The sequence below is a fragment of the Pogona vitticeps genome, chromosome 3 (genome assembly GCF_051106095.1).
Source record: "Pogona vitticeps strain Pit_001003342236 chromosome 3, PviZW2.1, whole genome shotgun sequence".
Classification (NCBI taxonomy): Eukaryota; Metazoa; Chordata; class Lepidosauria; order Squamata; family Agamidae; genus Pogona; species Pogona vitticeps.
Window position 1 is genome coordinate 214,054,414 of NC_135785.1, and position 25,557 is coordinate 214,079,970.

The following is a 25,557-nucleotide window of genomic DNA, read 5'->3' on the forward strand; positions in this document are numbered from 1 at the left end:
AAATAAACACCCTTCTCAGCAATATCCTGGGAAGAACAAGCACACCAAAAGACAATATTACATTAAATTGTTCTATAAAATATCATTGTTACTCTTTTATTACGTCCCAAACTTTGCTTGGCTAAGTGGAGACAAGAAGGGATCATTCATCTTACAGAGTCCCATCCCACGTATCAGAAACTTTGTTAATACCTCTGTATAGTTCAGAGGTCACAAAAAATCCATGGCAGTAGCAAGACTTTCTAACAAAATCAAAAAGTTGTTTCAAATGTCTTATTCTACCAGTGATCAAAGATTAAAGCTGTCCTGTGTACCCTCAGTAACTGCTCAGGAGGATTGAAAAAAACCCCTCTACAATAGCATATTAGGTGTAAGGCAGTGTGGAAGAATGAAGGAAAAATGTTGAGAGTGCACAGAATATTGTGGCAAGAGATCACATCTCTCTGGGTCTGCTAATAGATCTTGTTCTATTAGCAATGTACTCAATGGTTTCCTGGCCTTAAACTTTCACCTAATGTTTCCTATATCAACCCTTTTTTGGCATCCCTAGGGGTGACATCAGGTTTGGTGGGTTGAGGATGGTGGACTCACTGAGCCCTGTAACTAAAGAGGAGGGAAACTTTGTATATCATTTTGTAATTCTTTTGTTTTTCATGAACACAGGCAGAAAGTACCAAAGTGTGTGCCTTTCATTTTTTTGAACTACAGTTGTTTGATGGCTAAAGGTGGTCTTTACTATCTATCTTAGTGATTATCAAGTACAGTCATTTGGGTTGTCCTATGAACTCAGCAGACAAGGAATCAAAAAATGTAAGTATAAGGGAGAAAAAGAATACAATTCCTCCTATGTTCTAGGGGGGATTTCTCATATATATGCTTTGAATATCTATTTCTATGTCAACAAATAAGACACATAACTATCAGTCTTTGCTCTCACAAACTTTCTAGGGACAGATGGCTGAGTTCCATTTGTTTAAAAAATGCACATCAAAGAAAACCAACAAATGAGCCTATTATGGAGAAGGAAACCAGAATACAGTACTTCAAAAAGAAAAGATAAAGACAGATATGCTACTACTTGCCTTCTTCCAAAGTTTTGGCAAATTTAACTTCACTGTCAGCTCCTTGAAACTCGTTAAAAAAAGGCCGAGCTTTAATTTCATAGTTTACTCCTTTTTTAAGCTCGGGAATGACAGCACTGTTTTTTGTTGGTGTCCTCACTTCAAAAATCAACCACTCAGATTCCCCCTGTGCAGCAGCTGTTGGCCGGTACAAAATTTTATATCCTTGAATATATTGGGATTGTTGATCTACCTAACAATGGCAAGAGAATAACCGTATTAATTGGTTAATATGTATCATGTAGTAAAATACGATATAAATCAGGGCAAACTGTGACATCCATTCATTTTTTTCTCCAAGATATTAATATTAAAGTAACTTAATATGGTAGCAAGGTTCTGGTTGGCAGGGACTTAAAACTGCTACTTTGGGAACAATTCAGAGAACAGTGAATGTGATTTTTTTTTTAAAAAAATCACCTCTTTGTGATATCACAAATTGCTTGCAAAGCTTTAAAATACCCTTTTGCTGTGTGACGCTGGTATCTTAAAGATACAACCAAACACCTCTTGGACACAAGATACACAAGTCCTTGGCAAAAATCTGTATTCTTCCAGGCAATTCGGCGGGCAACACTAAGCCAGCCCCTTGTATTTCACAGAAATAAGTCATAAAAATACTGTACCTTACCAATGTAAAAGTAATGTAAAAGTCTGTATTATGAAGAATGTATGATATCCATAAAATACAATGCAATCATAATATAAGCAACTATAATTCACTTTAATCATACTGGCTTTATTATAATTAAAAAAGGAATATAGTATTTTGAAATAAGATATATAATTATTTCACTCATGAGGAACAGTGAGCAAAGTAAAGGAAAACTAGATGTATGGCTATTCAGGGTATATGGAGATACAAAACACAATGATTTATTAAAATGCCTTTACTACAGTGTTAGAACATATTAGAAATAGACTGAAAACCTAATTAACACTGAAGCATTAAAGTTTACAAGTTTATAAGACTATCAATATATTTTTCTAAATAAACAATACTTGGCAATGTATGGTTTGGGGAAAGGGGGCAAATCATTTACATTGTTTATAATAGGCTCTACCCATACATTATAATTTAAATGTTCAGAAAATAAGGAGAATGATCAGGCCCTCCCTGTCCAGTCCTTGCTTCAGTTCAATCTAGCTATTTCTCAGTTGAAGGAAAAATAGTCTCCCACATGTATAGATTGATTCATGTTCTCCTCCATTCTACCTGATCACATGTATGTATGTATCTAATTAGCAGGCTATAGTGATAAACTTCATGCAGTCGTTAATTGGTTAGTATTCAAAAAAACTGGTTGTACTTTTCCCTTGAACACAGTGGATTAAGAAAGGGCAGCCAGTTGGCACAATCTACATTCCACTAACTGCACTTGGTTCAATTAAATATATCCAGATTAAGCAAATCACTTCCTCTACCCTCACGTTTTCAGCTGGTAGCACTACATAGGATGGCTTATTCTGTTTTATGTTATCATCAAGGGGATGAATAAAATAACATTATTTATTGGGGAAAAAAGAGTGGATATATATGCAAATTAATATAAAATGTATTAGAACTGTGCATGGTTCTGGTCAATTTTAAAACTATTTATACTGTTTGAAATATTTGTGTTCCCAGTGTAAATCAGAGAAAGAAGCTATAGACTGTGTAAATCTTGGATTATATAAGAGTTCTACATGCTTCCCATCACATGTAAATATCTAGAGGATTTATATATTGTGTTATGCCAGCATCTCCTGGTCCAGATAAATGTTATGGCCAAGCTAATCAGATAGACTAATTTTGTAAGAGCATTTATATATTACAGGTATGTGCAGAACATTTATGCAGAAAAATCTGTATAGTTAAGACTGGACTCCCCTAGTTACTGTACTTATCACCCTCAGATCTTATGCAAAATGAGTTGAATTAATTTAATGTAACATGTCTATATGTTTCATATACAATGACTGAAATACAGCAGTAATCGGAGTATATACTTTACAGCAAAATTTTATTTACTTACTGTCCAATGAACTTCAATTGAGGAAGAAGAAAGAATTGTTGGATTATGTAGATGTAGAACCACAGCACCTAGCTCTCGCTGTACTTGCTTGTGATCTACCCCTTGACTTGTAGGCGGAACATCTGTGACAATTTTAGCAAACAAACATTACAAATTTTAACAAACAAATATGACAAATCACTTCAAAAATGGTTAACTAACATTCTCGTCTGGGAGAATGTTAGTATATAGGAAGATAATATATGTTCTTAGTTATGTTCAATACTGGGAAAATTTGGAGAGAGGTAAAAACAAAATGAATATGTAGCCCTTGCTTAAAACTGCAATAATGGTGGCCAGTTATCAGGTTTGGCAAAGTTTAGAAACAAAAAAAATTGTTTTTGCAGTTGAAATGCAGCACTTCTTCAGAAACAAACTAAAGTACCTCTGTCAATTGTGCAGCTTTCAGTCAGAATTGGATAAACTCAAAATTTAGTCTACCTAAATTTCAAGTGTCATGTTGGTGGGCTACAGGGTGAAGAGTTGAAACTAGAAACTAGATACCGTATTTTTCGCTCCATAAGACGCACCTTTCCATAAGACGCACCGATTTTTTAGGAGAAGAAAACAGGAAAATATAATCTGTTTTCTTCGCTCCATAAGATGCACAGACTTTCCACCCCCGTTTTGTGGGAAAAAAGTGAGTCTTATGGTGCAAAAAATACAGTATTTCATAGAAACCAGATATCTATAAATGAATTCTTCTTAGAAGGTACCATGCATCAAGGATCTGTTTCATTGCAACCATTCTGCAAGGTGAGGGCAGGGAGAGATCTCTAATATTTAGACAATCTCACTGAATTAGATATCTGCTAGTATAGGCAGAGGCTGGGAGTTTATATCCCTGCTGTACATCCCGGAAAAGCCAGAGAAGAGGGGAATGGTAAACCACTTCTGAGCACTGTCTACCTAGAAAACCCTGAAAAGGGTTGCCATAAGTAAGAACAGATTTGACTGCACACTATGAAGAAGATGATGATGCAAAAAAGTATTAATAATAGATCAATTTTAGGTAACATTTACATAGTTGAGCAGAACGGGATTAGAATGGGGAAGAGCTCCAGATCTCCTCTCAATATACTGTATGATGGAATGGGATTTTTATACATTGTCTCCTGTGCAGTCTTAGGACCTGTTGTTGTTTAGTCGTTAAGCCATGTCCAACTCTTTGTGACCCCATTGACCAGAGCATGCCAGGACCTCCTGTCTTCCACTGCCTCCCAGAGCTGGGCTAAATTCATGTTGGTAGCTTCAATGACACTGTCCAACCATCTTGTTCTCTGTCATCCCCTTCTCCTCTTGCCCTCACACTTTCCCAACATCAGGGTATTTTCTAGGGAGTCTTCTCTTCTCATGAGATGGCCAAAGTATTGGAGCCTCAGCTTCAGGATCTGTCCTTCCAGTGAGCCATTTAGGACCTAGTAATTCACTATATTTTATGTAATCTACAATATTTTATTCCAACTCACAATTTATAAAGTTCATAACTTGTGGTTTTGTCACCCAGTGCTGTCTGCTAATACTTACAAAAAGTTAGATGTCTATATGTTACTAAAAGAACATACACAGAAAAAATAACCACGTTGTTTGCTAATGCAAAAAAGGGCCCTATTTTCATTCATGTCAAAATTAAAAGGAAGTTGGGCTGGTGGTGAGGAAAAAAAGAAAATATATATATATTGTGGAAGTTTAACAGATGTTGTCCTTTTCTGCTTTTTCTTCTATTTTCCTTCAGTTTTGCCAACATACTGAGACAGACTGACATAGATACTTCTTTGGAAATGACTATGTTCATTTCGTTCCACTTCCTAATATAACCTTGTTTCTCCCCCAATAATCATAGAATCATGGAACTGGAAGGAACCTGTTTGCTTCATGCAAGTCATTATTTTGTAGATGGTCCTCCAAGCATGTTTAGACAGGAATGTTTAAATTGTTATAACAGAACCTACATGAAAATGCTATTGAAGAGTGTCCAGAAATATCAGCTGTTCCAACTTAGATGTTTATCCTATGTGTGTTTAAAAAACCACATAAATGCTAGCTTTTAAACAGCTGTGTTGGCTTTCACTTTGTTTCTGAGCCCAATTCTAGGTACTGGTTCTTTTCCACAGCCTGCTTGGGACTAGTGGTCTCTTGAAAGATCACCTTTCCATGCATTAGCCTTCCTGAAATCTGCAATTGTCTTCTGAGGTCATGGTGGTGGCAGTGGTTATGCAGAGGTACCTCCATAGGGTACTTAGAATGGCTTCATCTTTCTAGTCCTTTGGCCAAGCGCTGAAGATAAACACTGTTCTGGCAAAAGGTATTTTTATTTGTTCTGTTCTGTTCTGCTCTATTGATTGATTGATTGATTGACTGCATTTATACCCCACCCATCTAGTCAATCAACTACTCTGGGTGGCTTCCAACATATAATAACAATTTAAAATATAACAAGATTTTAAACGTCAATAAACAGGTTGTTCAAGATGGAAAAATAAGGAAAAAAGAGGAAGAAAGTTCTTATAATTAATCCCTGGTTTTATTACATCAAAGGTTCAGGGGGTTTGCTGTCTGTCTGTCTGTCTCTCTCTCTCTCTCTGTGTGTGTGTGCAGGTAAATTACCTGCAGCAGATGAAAAAATTGGAAAATATTGTACATAAACTTCTAAGAGAAATGGAAGATTACAAAGAGAAGTGGGCAAATTCAGTTGTGTAAAAGCCCTCGACTATTCATTCACTGGCTTTGATTTTGTTGAGATAACTGCATGTTCTTGTAGATGTTTCCTCATACCTCTAGAATCTAGATCATGATCTTTGAACAGTTCCCCCCACTTAAGGTTGTTCTAACCACATCACTATAGCAATATGTGCACAACCTTATGTATAAACCTATGAGTGGAATGGTGTCTGCAAGGAGTTCAAATGGAATGGGGGTATATACTGCAGACAGAAGTCTGCTCAGGCAAGATAGCTTTACATCTTCTTCCTCCCATTTGAATCCAATGTCTCAAGCAGTTACATCTGTGGAATTGGAGAATTTTTGGAGATCAGCAGAAATTTCTGATGCAGGAGGTTGATAGTTTCACACTGTTCTATAAAAAGCTATGCCTTGTGAATGATTCATTATCAATAAAACAGTAGATGGGAAACACGAGAATAGTAATCAGAATTGGAGACTAATCTTCATTTTTCTTTTCTGGATTCTCATCTAGTAATTTCTTCAAAATAGTAGATACAAAAAAATTTCTCAACACATTATCTGACATGTTTCTGCATTTATATCTGACAATATAATGCTAGATGGCACACAAAGATATACAGGTGACTTGTAGTTTTGTTTCATTTTTCTAAACTTTGATGAAAAAGCAAAAACAAAAAACACCCTTTATTAATGCTGACTAAGTTTAAATGGGTGCAAGGATCTAGATGAGGAGGTGTCTTTGCAGTATGCAAGTGCCTTCTTCACATCTTCAGGACATACCAACTGAAACTGATCCAGTTTAACCCAACTAATTGATGTGTTGGACATCTCCTTCAGAAATACTCATATCAACAAAGAGTTAAGGTCCCAGCGGATGCTATCAACTTTGCATTTAAAGCGAGCTGCTAGTCTATTGTGTTATCCTCATTTGACTGTAATAATACTACATTTGTCTGGAAGAAATGAGGCCATAGACAACATGGAAAATTTCTGCCTGTTGCTTAGAAGCAGCTTCAGTTAGATGGGAATAGTAGCTTCTTTTAGTGACCTAAGATTATTCCGATGTCTTCCAGATGTTTTCTGACAGTCATGAGGTAGCACTCCATGGAGCTTCCTCCATCTGCTCTCTACACTTTTGTTGCTTCATCTTCCTAAAGTGTAGTACTCAAGATGAGGCCTAATCAATGTTGAATAAAGAGGAACTAGTACTTCACAGGATTTGGAAACTATACTATTGTTAATGCAGCCTAAAATAGCATTTGCCTCACACTGTTGGCTCATATTCAGTTTGTGATCTTTCTTGCTTGTGTTATTACTGAGCCAAGTATCCCCTATCTTGTAACTGTGTGTTTACCTTTTTCCCCTAAGTATAGAACTTTGCATTTATCCCTGCTAAATTTCATTCTGTGTTTTCAGCTCAGTGCCAAAAGACCCTATCAAAGTCTTTTTGAATTTTGTTTCTGTCTTCCAGGGTATAAGCTATTCAATCCAATTTTGTGTTGTCCCCAAATCTAATAAGCATTTCTTGCATTCCCACATCCAAGACCTTAATAAAAACGTTGAAGAGCACTGGGCCAAGGACTGAGCATTTTGGTACTCCTTTTGCTACTTCCTTCCAGTGTGAGAAGGAACAATTGATAAGAACTCTCTGAGTATGATTCTGTAACCTCCTGACAGTTGTTCTATCCAGCCCACAGGTACTTAGCTTGCTAATCACAATATCATGGGGCATTCTGTTAAAAGCTTTGCTGATGTCAAGATACATTATGTCTACCCCATTCCCACCATCATCAGGGACAATCAAAATATGAGAGAAGATTAGTCTGTCAGGATTTGTTCTTGACAAACCCATGTTGGCTTCTAGTTATTACTGCATTGTTTTCAAGGGACAACTTTATACAGTGGGGTCTCTACTTAAGAACGTCCCTACTTAAGAACAATCCAACTTAAGAACAGCTCCATTTGCTAAATTTTGCTTCTACTTGAGAACAGAAATCCAAGATAAGAACAGGAAAAAAACCCTTTCCTGCTCTTTTTTTAACCTTAGGTCATCTTAGGTTAAAAAAAAAATTCTCCCCCTAGTGGTAGAGTACGTATTAACCAGCTTTGCATTAGTTCCTATGGGAACTAATGCTTCAATGTGTGAACGCACCTCTACATAACAAAAAAACAGCCAGAACGGATTAATTGGTTTTCAGTCCATTCCTATGGGAAATTTTGCTTCAACTTAAGAACGTTTCAACTTAAGAACACCATTCCAAAACGGATTAAGTTCTTAAGTAGAGGTTCCACTGTAATCTGTTCCAGAATTTTCTCTGGGACTGATGTCAGGCTGACACGTCTTTAGTTCCCAGATTCCTCCTTTTTACTCTTTTTGAAGAGAGGGACAATGATAGTGCTCTTTCAATCATCTGGCACTTCCCACATCCTGTATGATTTTAAGAAAATAATAGACAATGGTTTTGAGAGTTCTTCAGTCAGTTCCTCCAATACTGGTGGATGCAAGTTCCTCTGGCCCTGGAGTTTTGAACTCATTCAAAGTAATAAAGTATTCCTTTACTATTTGTTTATCACCACCAAGCTTAAGTCTTAGATATATATTTTACCTTGTGTTTTTACTGGGTCAGATATCTGGCTAGGATCACTAATTCCATATGCATTGGCTGCCCGCACAAGGAAGAGATAAATTGCATTTGGTTTCAGTCCTTTAACTGCAAATGTTTCTGTTTTCACATTTTCTGCTACAGTTTGCCAACTGCTACCAGCTGCATGGCTAATGATAAAGCATAAACATATAAACACAACAGGTTAGTGCTTGTTTATGGTGTAACAACTTAAGCACTATCAGATCATACAGAAGGCATCATACCTGAAGGCCTCTATTATATAAGAGGTTGGAGTTGCACCTGAATTCAAATTAGGCTTCCAGGACAATGTTACTGTATTTTTGCTGACATCAGCAACTTCAGGCTTTGATGGTGCACTGGGAATCAAGTTAGGGTCAGTGGGTCTTGGTGGCTGTACTGGAACTCCAAACTCTAGTAAAGGACGATAGAGAAGATATGTGCAGAAAGCCAACATACGAATGCACCAGTATGCTTAATTTATTACATAACTAGAGACAATGCCTATATTTATGATTTTTCCTCTATACAGAGACATTCTGATTAATTTACCTTGGACTTCGATATAAGCACTCCATGATGCTTCACCACTTGGAGTTGAGGCAATGCAGGTGTACCGGCCAGTGTCGCCCAACTGAAAGGGGAAAATAAAATAAGTTCTTGAAATAACTATTTATCAAGGATCATATGTCCAATATGTTTATGCAACAAATACATTTTACATTTCTATTGCAAGCATTTGCACAGGAACGAGCAAACTGTTCCAGAATCAACAACTGGTGGCAACCCATTCCATTGTATTGCTACTTTCTGTATCTGTCTGTACATGCATGTTATTCTGTTAGACTGTAGAAAGAGCTCTAAGAGTTCTGTGAAACTAGTAAAAGATCTGAGGGAAAGATACTAGTATGTGCACATGATCTGCTCAAATATTATGAATACAGTATGTCAATATGAATGAGGAGTATGCTGGTGTGTAAATGGAAAGAAGAGCATTCAGAAGGGGTTTGGTGAGGAATATATGACTGGTCTACAGATGAATTAGCTAAAAAGCACTGTGGATATAAACATAGTGCAGACGAAAGCAGTGGGGAATCGAAGCTGTGAGTAATCTTTAAAACTATATTGCATTATTTTGTTAGGAGACTGTTCTTCAGAGTTTCATATCCAAAAATAGTGTAATTCTAAAAGCAGATGGCTCATGTCATGCTTTGGGACTTTCTGGATCTACCCAGCCACTGTTGTTGGAAATCAGATTTTGGGCAATATTAAACATTCCCTGGTTCAGCAACTCTCATCTTACATTTGGCTATGCTAAGGTTAACTTTGCAATATGCACTGGACAAGCAAATCCCTCAACTCTCTACTGCTAATTAGTTATTTTGCCTAAACTGTCACTTTTCTGGCATGTAGGGTCAGGTCCTAAAAGAGTTGTGGAAAGAAGCTATATCAGCTCTTCAATAATTGAACTAAATGTCTTAAAAATCCTTATTCTGCCATTTGATGAAGAAACTGAATAGCTTTATGACATCACTTCTGCCTTCCAAGATCCCGTGAGACAATTTCTGTTTCTATAAGCTCCATTAAGCTATTATTATAATTAATAAACAGGTTGCAACCAGCATTTCCCAGAAGAGAGCATGCGTGATTTATTCATCAGAGAGCAGGATAAGGATTGTTATTTTCTACAGCTTCCATTTAGAAAACAAGGCTGTAAGTAAATCCTTCAGAGATATTCAGTATTGAAATGATCCTGGAAATGTTTGGATATACATTTCAGAAAAATAATGAGAGAATACTGGACAGAATCCAACTGAATATATACATTTCACAGCAAATTGTCACATGTTGAGAAGTTGGTGCTTGTATTTCTTATTGTGTGCCAAGTCATGCAACTAGTGTTTCATGCAATGAAAAATTCAAGTGCTGGCTTCTTGACTTGTGACAATTTGCCACTGAGATTTATTTTGTTGAACGTATGCCAGTGGGGCTAAGTAATAAAATTCTGGCTACTAACTATTGCTGCGGAAAGTATAACAAAAACACACTATGTAGGGCTGCAAACAGAACTCAACAGTTTATTTTACATATGAGATTAAAGAACAATAAGCTATTATTTAGTAACCTAATCATTTTGACTCCCATAGATGAAATATGATTAGACAGCTTTTAGAAGTGGGAGACTGTGAAGAATTATTACAGGCTTGACAATTTAAGTTCCCTATTATACTCTTATTTACGAAAAAACATGAGTTAGACACGTGATCAATGAGAATGTCTACAGTACAACTAGTGGTCTTTTTTTGAGCTTGCCATTATGCTGATAGTCACAAATTTCTTCAGAGAAAAATGCAAGATAAATACTAACTAGGAGTGTCACTACAAGATGGAATCAGTACATATGTCTTGTACACTTGCATTCTCACAAGATGTCCCAGGTCACAGCTGAAAGTGATAGTGCTGGTTCTCAGTAGTTTAGATAAAATAGTTGCAAATTGGACAATCAGCAGGATGTGTGCACTGGACTAAGCCCACTGAAAATACTACTACAGAAAACATACAAAAGTTTGAGCTTTAATCCAATGGAACATGCTAAAAACACATTCTGTGGTATGAACTGCTGCATGGGCAGGCCTCTATACAGTCAGATATTGTATGAAAAGATACCTATATATTTGGCCTAGTAGTATGAACCAAGTTATCCTAAGCCAAAAAATTTCCAGCAAGTAAGAACTGTCCTGAAACCATTAGAAACATGCCCTGCTGCATGGTGAGAGCCATGAGGACTGCCTGCAACTTGCAAAGGTGCACATAGGAATGAATCTGATGGAATACTTTGGCATTTGGAGTTCTTCAGGGATTGGGATTATTGAAGATCTCCATGCTGGGAGAAGTCATTCAAAGCTCTGGATTGAAATACCACCAATATGCTAATAACACTTAGAACTACTACTGCATCTCACCTGTCACTGGGAGAGCAATCAGGACCCTTGAATGCTGCCTGAGTTTGATAATAGGCTGGATGAAAGTGAACAAGCTGGAATTATATACTACAGTTGGAGGTGCTGCCACTAAGTTGAAAGTCACACATAGGGACTGGGCTTCAACCTGTTCTAGAAAGCATTATGCTTCCCCTGATAAATCAGTCTCATGGTGAGACTATACTTCATTTTTCACTGAATCTGCATTCCTAGCTGGAAGGGGTAACAAGGACCGCCTCTGGATAACTTTACTTAGTGTTCTAATTATAACCTTTCCAGTGCCAATCTGATGGGACAATAATTATCCATTCTTTAGTTACATCACATCTTGACTACTGCAATGCACTCTATTTGGGACTGCCCTTGAAGGTATAGGCTCTTCAGCTGGAGCAGTGTGCAACAGCTAGGCTAATAACTTGTGTACAGTACTGCTGTCCTAATATCAGAAGACTTTCACTGGTTGCCAACTGCTTACTGAGCCTAATATAAGGTGTTAATTTAAAAGTCCTACACAGCATGGCTCTGGCTATTTAATGGGCTTTGTTTGTTGTTATTAACTAGTCAGATGTTAAAATCTTCAAAGGAAGCCCTGTTGGAAATGCTGACAACTGCAGAGGTTCATTTGATAAGTACATGGGAGAGTGGTTTTCCTTGCATGGCTCCCAAATTCTGGAATGCACTGCCCTTAGAGTGATTAATAGTTTCTCTTCTCTTCTCTTCAATAATGATAAGAAGGCATAACTTTAAAACTGGGCTGTGAATTGGTGTGATTTTAACTACTTACAGGTTTATTAATTTTAATGTTTAAACAATCTTTTTATTTGATTGTAATTATTCTGTGGCTGGATCTGTTTTTACTATTTTATTATTATGTTTTATGAATGTAAGCTACCTTAATTAACGGCAGCAGCAACAACAGGAGCAAAGCAACCACCACCATGTCTATGGCTACAGCCTTCTCCCATGTATAAATACTTTTACCACTCCTTCCATAAAAGAGCAGTTTTCTAAATTAATTCTTAGAAAAATTTTACACATAAAACCTGAAATAATGTACCATCTGCTCCATTATAATCTACGATACTTTGGGAATTCACAAAAAGCTTGAAGAGAAGAATAACCCCCAATAACATTAATATAGTAATTTAACCTTTAAAATTAGAGGCAAAAACACTCCTTCCCTCAACACGAATACCAACAGCAAAGAAAACCTAGACATAAAGCACTGCACACTTTCATTTTCAAACTACCTTGGCATATCGAATCTGTAATGCACCCGTTTCCAGCTGCTTGATTCGAGAATCCTGTGTAGAGATGAGAACACCATCTTTTCTCCAGAGAATTGTAGGCATCAGAGGACCTGCAGCCACACAACTGAGCACTAAAGTACCATCCACAGCTACAGTTTGATTCACAGGACCCTGCCGAATGACAGGGGGAGGCCGGTCTGCAATCACTGGTAACAGAAACAACAGGAAGAAAGAGAAGATTTCTGCAACTGGAAGCAATTTTATTTTATCATCTAAGGAACAGTGGTTGCTTTAGGCTTTAAAAGAATCTGCAGATAATTAAATAAGTAATTAAAGTAGAAGACATACATTATTCAGAACACAGTAATATGTTCTTCAACTACAGAATATCCAGTATTATTATCCAGTCCCTGGCACTCACTTAGCTCTCTTAACCTTCAAAGAGATGAAGACTCTGAATAAATTTCTCACCTTCTTTGAATAAATGTCTTACCTTCTTTTTATTTATTTCCCACATCAAATAACAGTCTGCATTTATTAGACAGTGGGAATTTCTCAGCATTTCTGTTACTGAGCATTAGCAGAGTGGAAACAACTCAGAAGAGAGGCTATGCAGGCATGTAATACCAGTTTGACTTCCAAAGTTTTCTGGATTTCTTTGTGGTTTACAATTTAGTAAAACCATTACATATAAATTACCATTAGAGCTAAGCAAAGATTTTTTTCACAAGCATTTTCTGATTTATTCTTTTTTTTTTCCTATAAAGTTCCAAAAATAAATCATTTTTACAAAATGGTCAATCATTATATTCCAATATACAACAGGTCTGTGAACTGTATGAGTAGTCAATTAATTGATCTGCTGTTTGAACATGCTCATAACATTCTCTAATTAATGTGAGCAAGAATCAACTATAATTTCATGAAAGCTTGAGACTGGTTCACACAACAAAATAACAGAAACCACATGGACAAAAATTTTAGAGCTTGGAAAAAGCATGCTAAACCTACTAACACATTGACATTAAATTAAATTTCCATGATATGAAAAAAATACTATTTTATCCAATGTTTTAGAAACATATTTGCTTTGAGATAAGTAATATAGACTATATCTGTATATGTATACTTTTCCGGAGAAAGAATGCACTCATGTATATTTGCATGAGAAAGGATTTAACACAAGTAATTTCTAACCTGGATAATTCAGATATTTCTACACAACCCCCCAGAAACATTAACTAACAAAGCCAGTTTGAGTTTCTTATGACTATAGCCCCACAATGTCAGACATTCCAAAGCCAGGAACAGATATTGGTCACTGTGACCTGTATAGCCTGTGGAGAAATGAGACTGCAGGTGGGGAGCTGCACAACCTTTGGCTAAGGTAATTGTCCCAGGCAAAGTTTTGGCAGTGTTCTGGAAAGAAGTACATCTGAAAGTGATCAAAGAAATTAATAGCTGTGTACAGAGTTAGTCTAATCTAATAAACAGTCTAATAGTTTTTATACTGAAACCAATATCCTTAGCTAACTATATAAAGAAGTAAAAATAGAGGTCAATGGTGACAATCTACACAACACTGTCTGTAAACTGCATGGTTCATTCTAGAAACAATGATTAAATGAATAATGTTAATTCTATAAATTATAAATTTTCAGGTTGGCACTAACAACGTTAATCTCCCTCTTTGAGATATTCAGCACCAACAACTTAATTTTCAGAACTAGTGTTCCAAGTTCTGCAGTTTCCCAAGATCAAGGTATTCTGCAAATCCTTTCCACAAAAGAGTTACATTGACACTTAGATGAAAAATTAATTCCATTTATTTATTAACACAATCATCATGCTTTGATTTGCATCATTTACTATTTCATCTAATGTACTGGAAGTATTCTACTAAATGTAAATTAATCTTTGTCTTCTTCCTTGAAAAGGTACAAATAGCTCTCTAACATAACTCATCTATATTAAACAACATTGTCCAATAGGCTGACTTCTAATTATAATAATTATGCATCCTCAGGTCAATTATGACTTATGGTGGCCCTTTCCAGGGTTTCCCAGGTATAGAGTACTCAGAAGTAGTTTACTTTTCCAATTTTCTGATGGTGTTCTGGGTCTGTATGGCTTGCCCAAAGCCACACAAGCTTCTTCTAAAGATGCAGTGGGGACCTGAACTCTCAGCCTTTGGCTTCTCCAGTAAAATTCTGTTGTTCCTCAAAAACACTCTTATTTTATTTTCTACCTTGTGCCCTACATTCTTTACAGTATCTTCTTGGGAGACTATTGAGATGAACAATATTTAGGTACAGTTCAGATGTCAACATCCTAATCCAAGAAGCCATGGATTGTTAGACTGAGAATACACCATGTACTTACTTTTTCCTTTCACAATGACAATATTCTAGTTTCTTAAACGAAGATCTATTAAGAATTTAAGAATTTATTTATATATTTTATTTATTAGATTTCTATCCCACCCCCCTAGACAAAGTCTATTCAGGGCATTAATGTTCCATTAAACATTATAAACTAAAACAATTAAAACAATTCAGAACAATAATGTTAATAATGCTCAAGATGGGAAAACAGAAAATTATAATAAGAATAAAGTCAAGTATTGACAGGAGGGAAGGCCTGCCTGAAGAGCCAAGTTTTCAATTGGCTCTTAAAAACTTAACTCTTAAAAAAATAAACTTCTATAAACATTACCATCAGTAACCTCCAAGTATGCTTTTGTTGTAATGCTTCCTGCAACATTTAAAGTTTGACAAATATAATATCCAACATCAGATCGCTGGACGTTTGTAATAGTGAGGTCACCCGTCTGAGAGACAGAAAAACGATTGGAAGACTGAGGAGGTTGGTATGAAAAAAGCAGATTCTGTAAAAAAAAGAGTAGTGGGGAAAGCAGCATATCAGGTAGAGTATTGTCAATACAAACGTACATTTTAATGTTCAGAATCTTCTATAGAAGTCCTTGGCCTTTTCTCTTATTAATATAGTTGAGCCACCATTGGTTCCATTTTCCAGATACAGAGAATATGTTCAGTATTTCTCTGCATGCTAGATGCCCATAGCAGCAAACTCCAAAAGACGATCCCTTCATTAGTTGCTCTCAGTAAAAAAGAATGGTAATCAAGCCTGAGTAAGCCAGCAAAGCATTTCTTATATCTTTGTACTCCACTGTAACACTGAATATATACAAATATGAATGAAAAATGCAAAACTTCTGATATTTGTACAAACACCAAATGAATTAATTAATAAGTATGCAAATATATTATGTAGTTTTAATTTGGGATACCACAGCCCATTTTGTAGCACATACTTTGCTGAGAACATCAACAAAACACATATATTTTATACAATACTTTAAATATTTGAAAAATAATATTTTGCTACATTTATCTTCTTTTTTTAATTGATGGAAACTGGCAAATGAGCTTTGGCTATGCATTTTTATGGTAGGTAAAGATAAAGGTTCCCCTTGACATTTAGTCCAGTCGTGTCCGACTCTAGAGGGCAGTGCTCATCCCCGTTTCAAGCCGTAGAGTCAGCGTTTGTCCATAGACAGTTTCCGTGGTCATGTGGCCAGCACGACTAGACACGGAACGCCGTTACCTTCCCACGGAGGTGGTACCTATTTATCTACTCGCATTTTTACATGCTTTTGAACTGCTAGGTTGGCAGGAGCTGGGGCAAGCAATGGGAACTCACTCCGTTGTGTGGATTCGATCTTACGAGTGCTGGTCTGACCGTGCAGCACAGAGGCTTCTGCAGTTTAACCCATAGCACCACCACGTCCCATTATTTTTATGGTACCAACCCCAATTATATATACTGTATCATATATGCCATTCCTGAGTAGGAAGCAGAAGTTATTACACAAAAACAGAGTAAGAATCAAATAGTTGAGTGAATCCTGCACACCTACAGAAGCCTTTGAACACAGTCTACAATATACACTGACCTGAGATGTCCAAATTTGTTTTGTATTTCATTTAAATGTAGCTAGTGACCGTGCTTTATTTGTTTTATGTATGTCATGATACTTACTGTATATTGTATTTTCTACTGTTGATTTTAATGTGATTTGTCATGTTGTGAACTGTCGAAAGAGTGTTTAAACAATGGGGCAGTATACAAATTGAAATAATAAATATATGAACAAATAAATATAAAACAGCAACGTCAAAAATGAGTTTCACATATGGCATCAAATACTAAATTCAGCTTTCTGTTCATAATTTAAAAATACTCAACTTAATATTTCATGAAGATTTGTTTTTTAGCAGTCCCCCACCCCTTTCTGGTAACAATGTCTATTCCTGAAACAATATGTATCAACTTTCATTACACTTTTTAGTCCTAACAGAGTCTTATCATTGATCTTCTTCTCATTTTCATGATACACATTGGCATGTGTTCAACAAAGCCGATAGCAGCAACATCTTGCTTTAAAATTTGGTTTCGGGCAAGACACAATCTCAAAGCAATCTCTGAAGATAGCAAGATACTTGAAAAACTTCCTGTTTTGGAATCCTGTGGGCGGAAAATGCATTGTTGGGTGGGTTAAATAAAGGAATATGTATAATCCTCTGATCCATGTTGTGTTTGCCAATTTTAATATTTTTAAAGCATAACTACACTAACAGTTCCTCTCTGTAGTCTCCATATGTAACTGCTGACTCCCGAAGCACATAGGGTGTGTAATGACAGTCATCCTTGTATACCTTGCTTCTCAGCAGAATTAGGCTGCCAGATAGTTGTTTGGTTGCAGTCCATTTCAGCTAGGAAACAGGCTGCATGAGGATGCTGCTTCTAGTCTCTTACCTACAGAACCAAGAATGCTGGGAAAGAGGATACATGCAGAGAAACTATCTTTGCTGCCATTTTCAACACAATTGCTAGGATGCAGGTGGGCTTAAAGCCTCTGCCTTCTCCTAGTGATCCTGAGGAACTTCACTTGGAGGAGACTTTTAAACCACTCCTTAACCCATTGATTTTGAGAAATATCACTGGGACTTGAGTGCAGCTTAAACCTCAAACCCTTGTTATCATCAACAAGAGATTTATATACGTGTTTTTATACATGTCCTCATATGGGCATCTGTGTGGATATGTACATGTGCTTATGCACATGCTTGAGTATAGATGATTGGAGTGCAATGATTTCCAGGAGTTCAATTGAATCACCTCCACTGCCAAGGGGTTTAGTATTTACATAAGCAATTCTCCAGCAATGCCGAATGAGGCAGAGTTTGCAGGTACATTCCGGAAAAGATGAAAGGAAAACAGCTAGGCATTCAGTGAGTGTTTATAAGATGGGAGGGGAATGCAATCTGGAGAATTAAAAGACATCAGTGTTATTAGATGTATTCAAGATAGTTTGACAAAGTTTAGGATGAATCCATTTTACCTGACTTCCTTCTCTTCGCCAAAATATTGCTGGTTGAGGGTTTCCAGTTGCTTCACATTGGAAAGTCACAGTTCTGCCTAATGCAGCCACCTGGTCACGAGGTTTCACCACAAAATGTGGAGGTTCTGAAGGGAGAAAAAACAATAAAATTAGAAGAATTTACTTTCTTGCTATTCATACTATGCTGAAATAAATGATTTGGACCACCAAAAAAGAGGATTTAAAAGGATACAAATATGCACACAATGTACATACACAAATTTATATGGAATTGAGTCTATATACCTGACGAATTAACTCTGGGCTATATATGGATTCTTTTTTTAATGCCAATCAAGGCAAAGAAAGTGGAGGTTGTACAAAGAAAGATTTTGTACTTTTCATGTCAAAAAGCCTGGTTAAAGCAGCAGCTCATGCTCCATGGTGATCTGTGCATAGTGAGAGTTGTGTAAACTCCTTTTCCATTCCCTCTCCTCCTACCACCCCCAGCCCTGATAGTGAGTAGAGTTCCTGACCAGCCAATAAGTAAGCCAGAATACGCCGTAGACAGACACCTTGATCTGAACAGAACAGAACAAAGTAAATACAAACCAAAAAAAGTCAGCCATACAAAATATGCCTGTTTTTGAACCCTGGGTTGTTAACTGGTAAAAGCTCTATTTAGTTGATACTTACTTGCTTCTCTCCAACACTCTCAATGGGGAGCGTCAAGTTCCTTTCCTCTCTGTTGTTACTTTCAGCACATGACAAATAATGTGTTTCTAAAAGAGAAGCTCCTGTTTGCATGCACTCTGGGCAAACAACATTCGGTGAGCAGAAACCTCTCCTTTGCAGAATTCTGTGCTCCAAATGCAGAGAGTGATGCTTGAGAGAGAGAGAAGCCATATACTCCACTGTTCAAATTTTGGAGAGAATTGAGTAAGTAATAACTGAGCAGGGTTAAAGTTGATGGATATTGAGTCCCACATCAAAATTTTATAACAGGACATGTCTATTTAAAAAATGATACCTGGCTCAGCCAGTTTCTGATGAGGGACTTGCATAGGAAAAAACCCTCATAACAATGAAGAAAACAGCGCTCAGCTTCAACATCACTTTTAATAGGGCTGATGCTTAGAAATGCATCTCTTTAACCCTTTATGTCCAAATTTCCCTTCATTTTGCTAATGAACATAGGGGAAGAATTTAGAAGAGTATTCTAAATGTCACTGCAAAAGAAAAGAAAAATTCCCTCACATGATGTACTAGTAACTATTACAGTGAAAAAATGAAAATGATTGTAAATTCATGGGTTAGATAGATAAAAGTCATCATCATTGATTTACTGTAGCTTAGGAGTCATTTAACAGCTTTCATAAGAGGCTTGATTTTGATGTAAGATGGGATCCTTTTTTTTTTAATTTAACTCAAAAGCCCCAGGATTGCTACCATGTAAATTATAACCATTTAAAAATCTTCAGTGCAATTACTGAAGAGGAATGAATCTATAGCAACAGTGAAGCAGAATACCTCCTTCATTTACATAGGCAAGGGCATGTTCAAACAAAATCTATATGTAAATGAAGGCAAATTTGAAACATCTGCTCATCGTGACATTATAAATACTGCCAGCATTGTCCAAACTGTTTGATTTATACAGACGTAAATGGCCACTTCATCTAGCAGTAAATAGAACGTCAAAAATTATGTCAGTTGCATTAAGCTATGGCAGTTGAATGTATTAGGCATAGTGACTGAACTGGAGTAGAAGAAAATACTCTTTCAAAAACCTATGCTTGCAGTGCAACCTTGCAAAAAGAGAGCTTAAATGAAATATTGTACTTCTGTGAGATTTTAGAGTTTAATAACTTCTCCAAAATGTTTTAGATAGAATTTTATTTCAGATTGCATGCACCATTAGTGACAAGAAACAATACAAGCCAATCTGGGTTAAGTTAGTAAAGTAGTTGTGTGTGTGGTTTTTTTGATGTTGTTTTGAGGGGAGGTATAATTGAGGATAAACGCAATTTTTCATGACACCATGATAGCCTATTATTTTACTGTGATGGCATTATGGGGGGGGGTGAGGGTTTGTGAAAATCAGCTTTAGCTAAATACTTTTGAAATGATCCCAAGTGAAGTAAATATCAGAAGCTTGTTAAAATATGACTTCAGAAAGGTGTCATTTTAAACAACCAGGTGGCCATTGCCAGGGTAAGCACTGTGCTGCCCTCAGATGTTGTGGGACTATAATAAATCCTATCATTTCTTACCACATGGGTTATGCTCAATGGAATCTGCTCTCCAACAAATCTGGAAAATGTTTTCTATATTCTATGTAGTATACTGAAGAGTACATTAGTAGAAAAAATATGTTTTTTATATATGTATATCTAGTATGGAATTTTAGCTTTCTAACTTGTTGAAGCATTAGTACAGTGGACCCTCGACTTACAGACGGCTCGACTTACAGACTTTTCAAGTTACAGACTTCTCTGGCTGCAAAATTTAGATTCGACTTGCAGCCAGAGAATCGACTTACAGACCAGAAAAAAACCAAAATGGAATAAAAATAGAATAAAAACCACTGGTTATGGGATTAATCGGTTTTCAGTGCATTATAGGTCAATGGAGATTCGACTTACAGACTTTTCGACTTGTAGCCACCATTCCAATACGGATTAATTCCTTAAGTAGAGGGTCCACTGTATATGAAACATGCTGATAACATAGGAACTAAATCAAGTAAGAAATAACAGTTCTACTGATTACTGTTTGTGTGTCTGAAAATTAGCAAGTTTATGAAAACTGAATATAATTGCACCTAAAGTTGTGACAAACAGTGGAATTTCTGATCTGCTAAGATAGGAACCACATCAGGCCTGAAACCAATTATTGGCCCCAGTTAGAGCAGACCCATGGAATCAACGGAATTTTAGTAAAACAATTAAAACTGTCCAGAGTAGACACGTTCTATATAAGTTAAATGAATGAATGAATGAATGAATGAATGAATGAATGAATGAATGAATGAATGAATGAATGAATGAATGGTGTTAAGTTTATTATCAAGGAAGGAAAAGACTGAAAGGCTGGCCTAGAATTTAGCCTAGAGTATTATTATGACTGAATGAAAGGCTACTATCTTCTCAATGAAGAAATGTACAAAAACTGGCCTAAATCCAAGTGTTAGGCATAACTCATTACAATTGCTATAAACCAATGGAGACAGTTAGAACTCGAGATTTTTCTTAAATTTCAAAAATCATTTTTTTCAAAATAAAAAAAATATCTACACATAAATATTTTGATTCCTGAACATTATTATTATTATTATTATTATTATTATTATTATTATTATTATTATTATTATTATTATTATTATTATTATTATTATTATTATTATTATTATTATAGAATCCTGTGCAAGATTCCCCAAAAGGAGTACTGGCCTGCACAGAATGTGACAGTTTCCCCAAATCCTGCACAAGATTCTCTAGAAAGGGAACTGAACTGTGCGGAATCAGGCAATTGTGCAGATGGCATCTTTCTTTCACAGTGTTCCCCTAAATCCTCCACTAGGTTCTCCAAAAAGAGCACCAAGCTGACCTTGGTTAGATTACTGCAAAGACATCCATATAGCCACCCTTTATCTTGATGACTGCACATTTAATTTGCCACTGAACACAGTAAGAATGAAAAGGAAAACAGACTTGCAAATTATACAGAAGACTGTGACTGTCCAACATTTTTAGAGTGGTCTAAAAAGTCCAGATAGGCGGGATAGAAATAAATTGAATAAATAAATAAATAAACATGTTAAAGTTCCTCCGCAGGAGAACTTTGTTTTTACAATGAAAGATACTAAAATTGTTTTTCAGAGTGAGCTCCATCTTGGTCTGTGTCAGTGAGAAGAGGAACAAAAGATGTAGTGTATATATATTTGCTAAAGTTTGTGGTAAAACCTTTTTTGTCTCTCATATAATCCCTAAATTTTCTATATGGTATGGAAAACCGAATAGTTTTATGTTTATTTCAAAAATGAATCAGGAAGAATTTTAACTCAAAACAATAGCAATACAGTTTCTTTGGCATACTGCAAATATCATTCTTTATTTTGTACCATCTCTTCAGTTAAAAATAAAAAGGAAGAAAAAAAGGACATGAAATCATGGCACTTTTGTACATTGTGCATCATCATGGTACTGTCCTTTTGGTTCTTCTCTTAGCTTTAATTTCCAATCTAATGTAGCATAGTTACAACATTTGGGATTGTTTACCTTTTTTTAAAAAAAAAAGAAAAAAGGCAACATGAGATGATGGAAATATGTAAGTTATGTGTGATATGGAGAAAGTGGATAAAGGGAGTCTCTTTCTGTTTCATGATACCAAAATTTATAGTAGTGATAATAAACTGAATGGCTGGAGATTAGACAAATACAAGACATTACATTTTCAAACATAGTTAAACTGGAATTTTCTAGTGCAAGATATAGTGAAGACTTTCAAGTTGTGCATCTTTAAAAGGGATGCTAAACCAATGTACTATCAATGGCTGTTCGTGAGGTATATATATTTACTCTGGTACTAGAGGCACTATGCTTCAGTTGTTGGAGAATGCAAGCATGAGATTGTTGTCATATTCATATCCAGGTGACTACTATAGGAATAGAATACTGAACTAAATAGGCTTTTGGTCTGTCACATTTTCAGCTCTTCCTGTGTTCAACCAATAATCTAACAGGAATGCAGAATTATTTTTTCCTGCAGATCATCATTAGTAAATTTGACTCAGGAATACATTATCCATTCTACAGAACTTCTTCCAGCTTTCTGATTATAATTCAAACAGATTTGGCTCATGTGCTTTAAAAATTCTCTCCTTTGTATTAAGTCCTTCCATTAAAAATGAAATCAAAGGAACCCCCATGTAGACTTAATTCTTTATCCCTTTCCAACTTTTTTTTTTTTTGGGGGGGACAGTAAATGCTGTAAAAAGTGTTGTTGCAAGCCAAACACATGGAAATGGATTTGTGTACTTGTTTTTGCAAAGTGGTCCATATCTATATTTCTAAATACATTAATTTGGACACCCTTTCTTCTGCCCTCAACAAGTGCACTTGGAGGACACAAGAAATTCTATACTGGGAAATACCCTTAAGTTAAAGTATTTCAGGATCCAATCAAATCTTTCTCCACCAAATCTGGTGGAATGACAATAGATCTGATTAATCTCTACAGTCCACATCAAGTCTCATGACACTTGGCACATAGCAACTAAACCTTACTAAACTAATTACAAAAAAATAAATTGATTAAAATTTATAAATTTAGGATTGTTATTTTTAATACAGGCCTTGCTGGAAGGAATGCAAATTTATGTTTATTTACATAATGTACCAGGGCTTGGAACACAAATCTCTCTTTTAAGAATTTGCACACCTGTAAGACATATATCTGATATTTCTTAAAGCAGGAATGAATCATAATTTTATTCAGTGAGAGCTAAATGAAAGCTTAATAATAAAAATTTAACATTGTAATAATTAAAACACATAAAAATAAGCAAGCCATTACCTTTGATGCTTGCCACAAAATTTACCCATACTTCATGCAGAATGTGGGCTTTTGCAGTCTGTCCAGTCAATTATGAGTGAAAGCTGAGAGCTGATTTGTTGGCAGATATGGAAGGGTATGGATAGAAAGGGAGAGAGATGTTCCAGTCACAGGAATAACGATGATTAGAAGGTGGCGAATAAAATTTCAACTTACCAGACACAACTAAAAACAAAACAAAAAGAACAGAAAACATGGAATAAATAAATTCAAACATAAAATGAAATAAGGCAAAATGAATGTGCTTCTAATTATATACTCCACTGTGTTGGTGTTCATTCAGAAAAGAGCAGTATTTAATTAATAACAATAATAAATATAGGTTAAAAGTTATTTTAAAACCTACAAACTACTATTCATCAAAATACAGCTATCAAAAGAAAAAAACATATTCATGATATACATGAAACAGCATGGAACAGATGGAACTACATAGATTGCTCTTTCCAGTTGTAGAGAAAGCTCAATTCTAAACATAGAGATGTGAAGCATGAAAAATGGAGGAGATACAAGAGATATGCTTTGGTGTGAAAAAGATCATCCCACTGAGCACAGTACATAGACTTCAGCACGATGCCCCCCCAACCTGCTATAACATATGAAATAATTTTCTACTACACACTACGCACTGAGAAACAGTAAAAAATGCATTATGATATATCATTTGTTAGCTAATCTAGGAATAATTTTCATAATCATCATCAGTGCTCAAGGCAATTATACTCCCTGAAAGCAAGATGGGGTAAATGCTACTCACTGTCTCTCTCGTACTGGGCAGAATTGCCTTGTTCACTAAATAACCAGCCTTTTCCACCATTTTCAACAGAGCCAATATTATTATTCCTTTGCTACCACTCAAAACATTTGCTTGCCACACAATAAATGATCAAAAGGCATTTCTACAAGAACTAAACCTGAAGCTGGTACAGGAAGATTCTCTTCTATTGTGACCAATGGGAGGGAAAGTAAATCCCCACCCTTCTGAGGGGACTGAGGACAACAAACAAAGGCTTCCTTCTACCCTAGCTGCCTCTAGGCAGCAGGGCTAGGGATGAGGGCATGGATTTCCTACATCTTTCTCTGGGACCTTACTTAGGGTTGTTGTATCAGCAATTTCTTGATGGTTTGGCATCTTGTCACCAGAGGGGCTTGGAAGGCTCACTGGAGGAAAGTGAAAGTTTAAACTATAGAGTTTTAAAATTTCTTTCTGTAATCAGTAAGAATATCCCTAAAGTACAGGTAAAGGTAAAGGTTGCCCTTGACAATTAAATCCAGTCGTGTCCAATTCTAGGGGCTGGTGCTCATCCCTATTTATAAGCCAATGAGCTGGTGTTTGTCCATAGACATTTTCCCTGTTCATGTGGCTGGCATGACAAGACAGGGAACACCGTTACCTTCCACCGAGGTGGTGCCTATTCATCTACTTGCGTTTGCATGTTTTCAAACTGTTCAGTTGGCAGGACCTGGGAGAAGCAACAGGAGCTCATCCTCTTGCACAGATTCAAACTGTGGGGAAACTTGTGACCTTCCAGAAGTTGTTGGACTGCAACTCCCAGTAGTGAGGAATATGGGAAAGAACAGGCCAGCAAAATTTACAGAAATAAATTTACAGAAATAAAATGAAATCTAAAAAAATAAATAAAATAATAAAAAAGTGAGCTTGCTTTTGTGAAAATAACTGTTTCAGTGAATACATTGAATTTATTTATTTATTTAGATTTATACCTTGCCCATCTAGACAGATAGTCTACTCTGGGAGGCATAACAAAATTTAAAAACAATAAAACCAATAACATGCGAAAATCCAAGATGTAAAAATATA

The 25,557-nt window shown here is 36.1% G+C and overlaps 1 protein-coding gene across 6 annotated transcripts in view; it reads right to left on the minus strand.

Annotated features, from left to right (window-relative positions):
• Positions 1-25,557, minus strand: part of ROBO1 (roundabout guidance receptor 1) — a 769,638-nt gene that overhangs the window by 78,820 nt on the left and 665,261 nt on the right. For all 6 annotated transcript variants that reach the window (XM_072994024.2, XM_078388993.1, XM_078388992.1 and 3 more), the window contains 8 exons: positions 18,141-18,265; positions 15,431-15,602; positions 12,716-12,921; positions 9,037-9,118; positions 8,730-8,898; positions 8,467-8,633; positions 3,137-3,258; positions 1,083-1,314 (listed from right to left, as the gene is read on the minus strand). In XM_072994024.2, the coding sequence (XP_072850125.2) occupies positions 1,083-1,314; positions 3,137-3,258; positions 8,467-8,633; positions 8,730-8,898; positions 9,037-9,118; positions 12,716-12,921; positions 15,431-15,602; positions 18,141-18,265 (1,275 nt within the window). The remainder of the gene's footprint in view (positions 1-1,082; positions 1,315-3,136; positions 3,259-8,466; positions 8,634-8,729; positions 8,899-9,036; positions 9,119-12,715; positions 12,922-15,430; positions 15,603-18,140; positions 18,266-25,557) is intronic.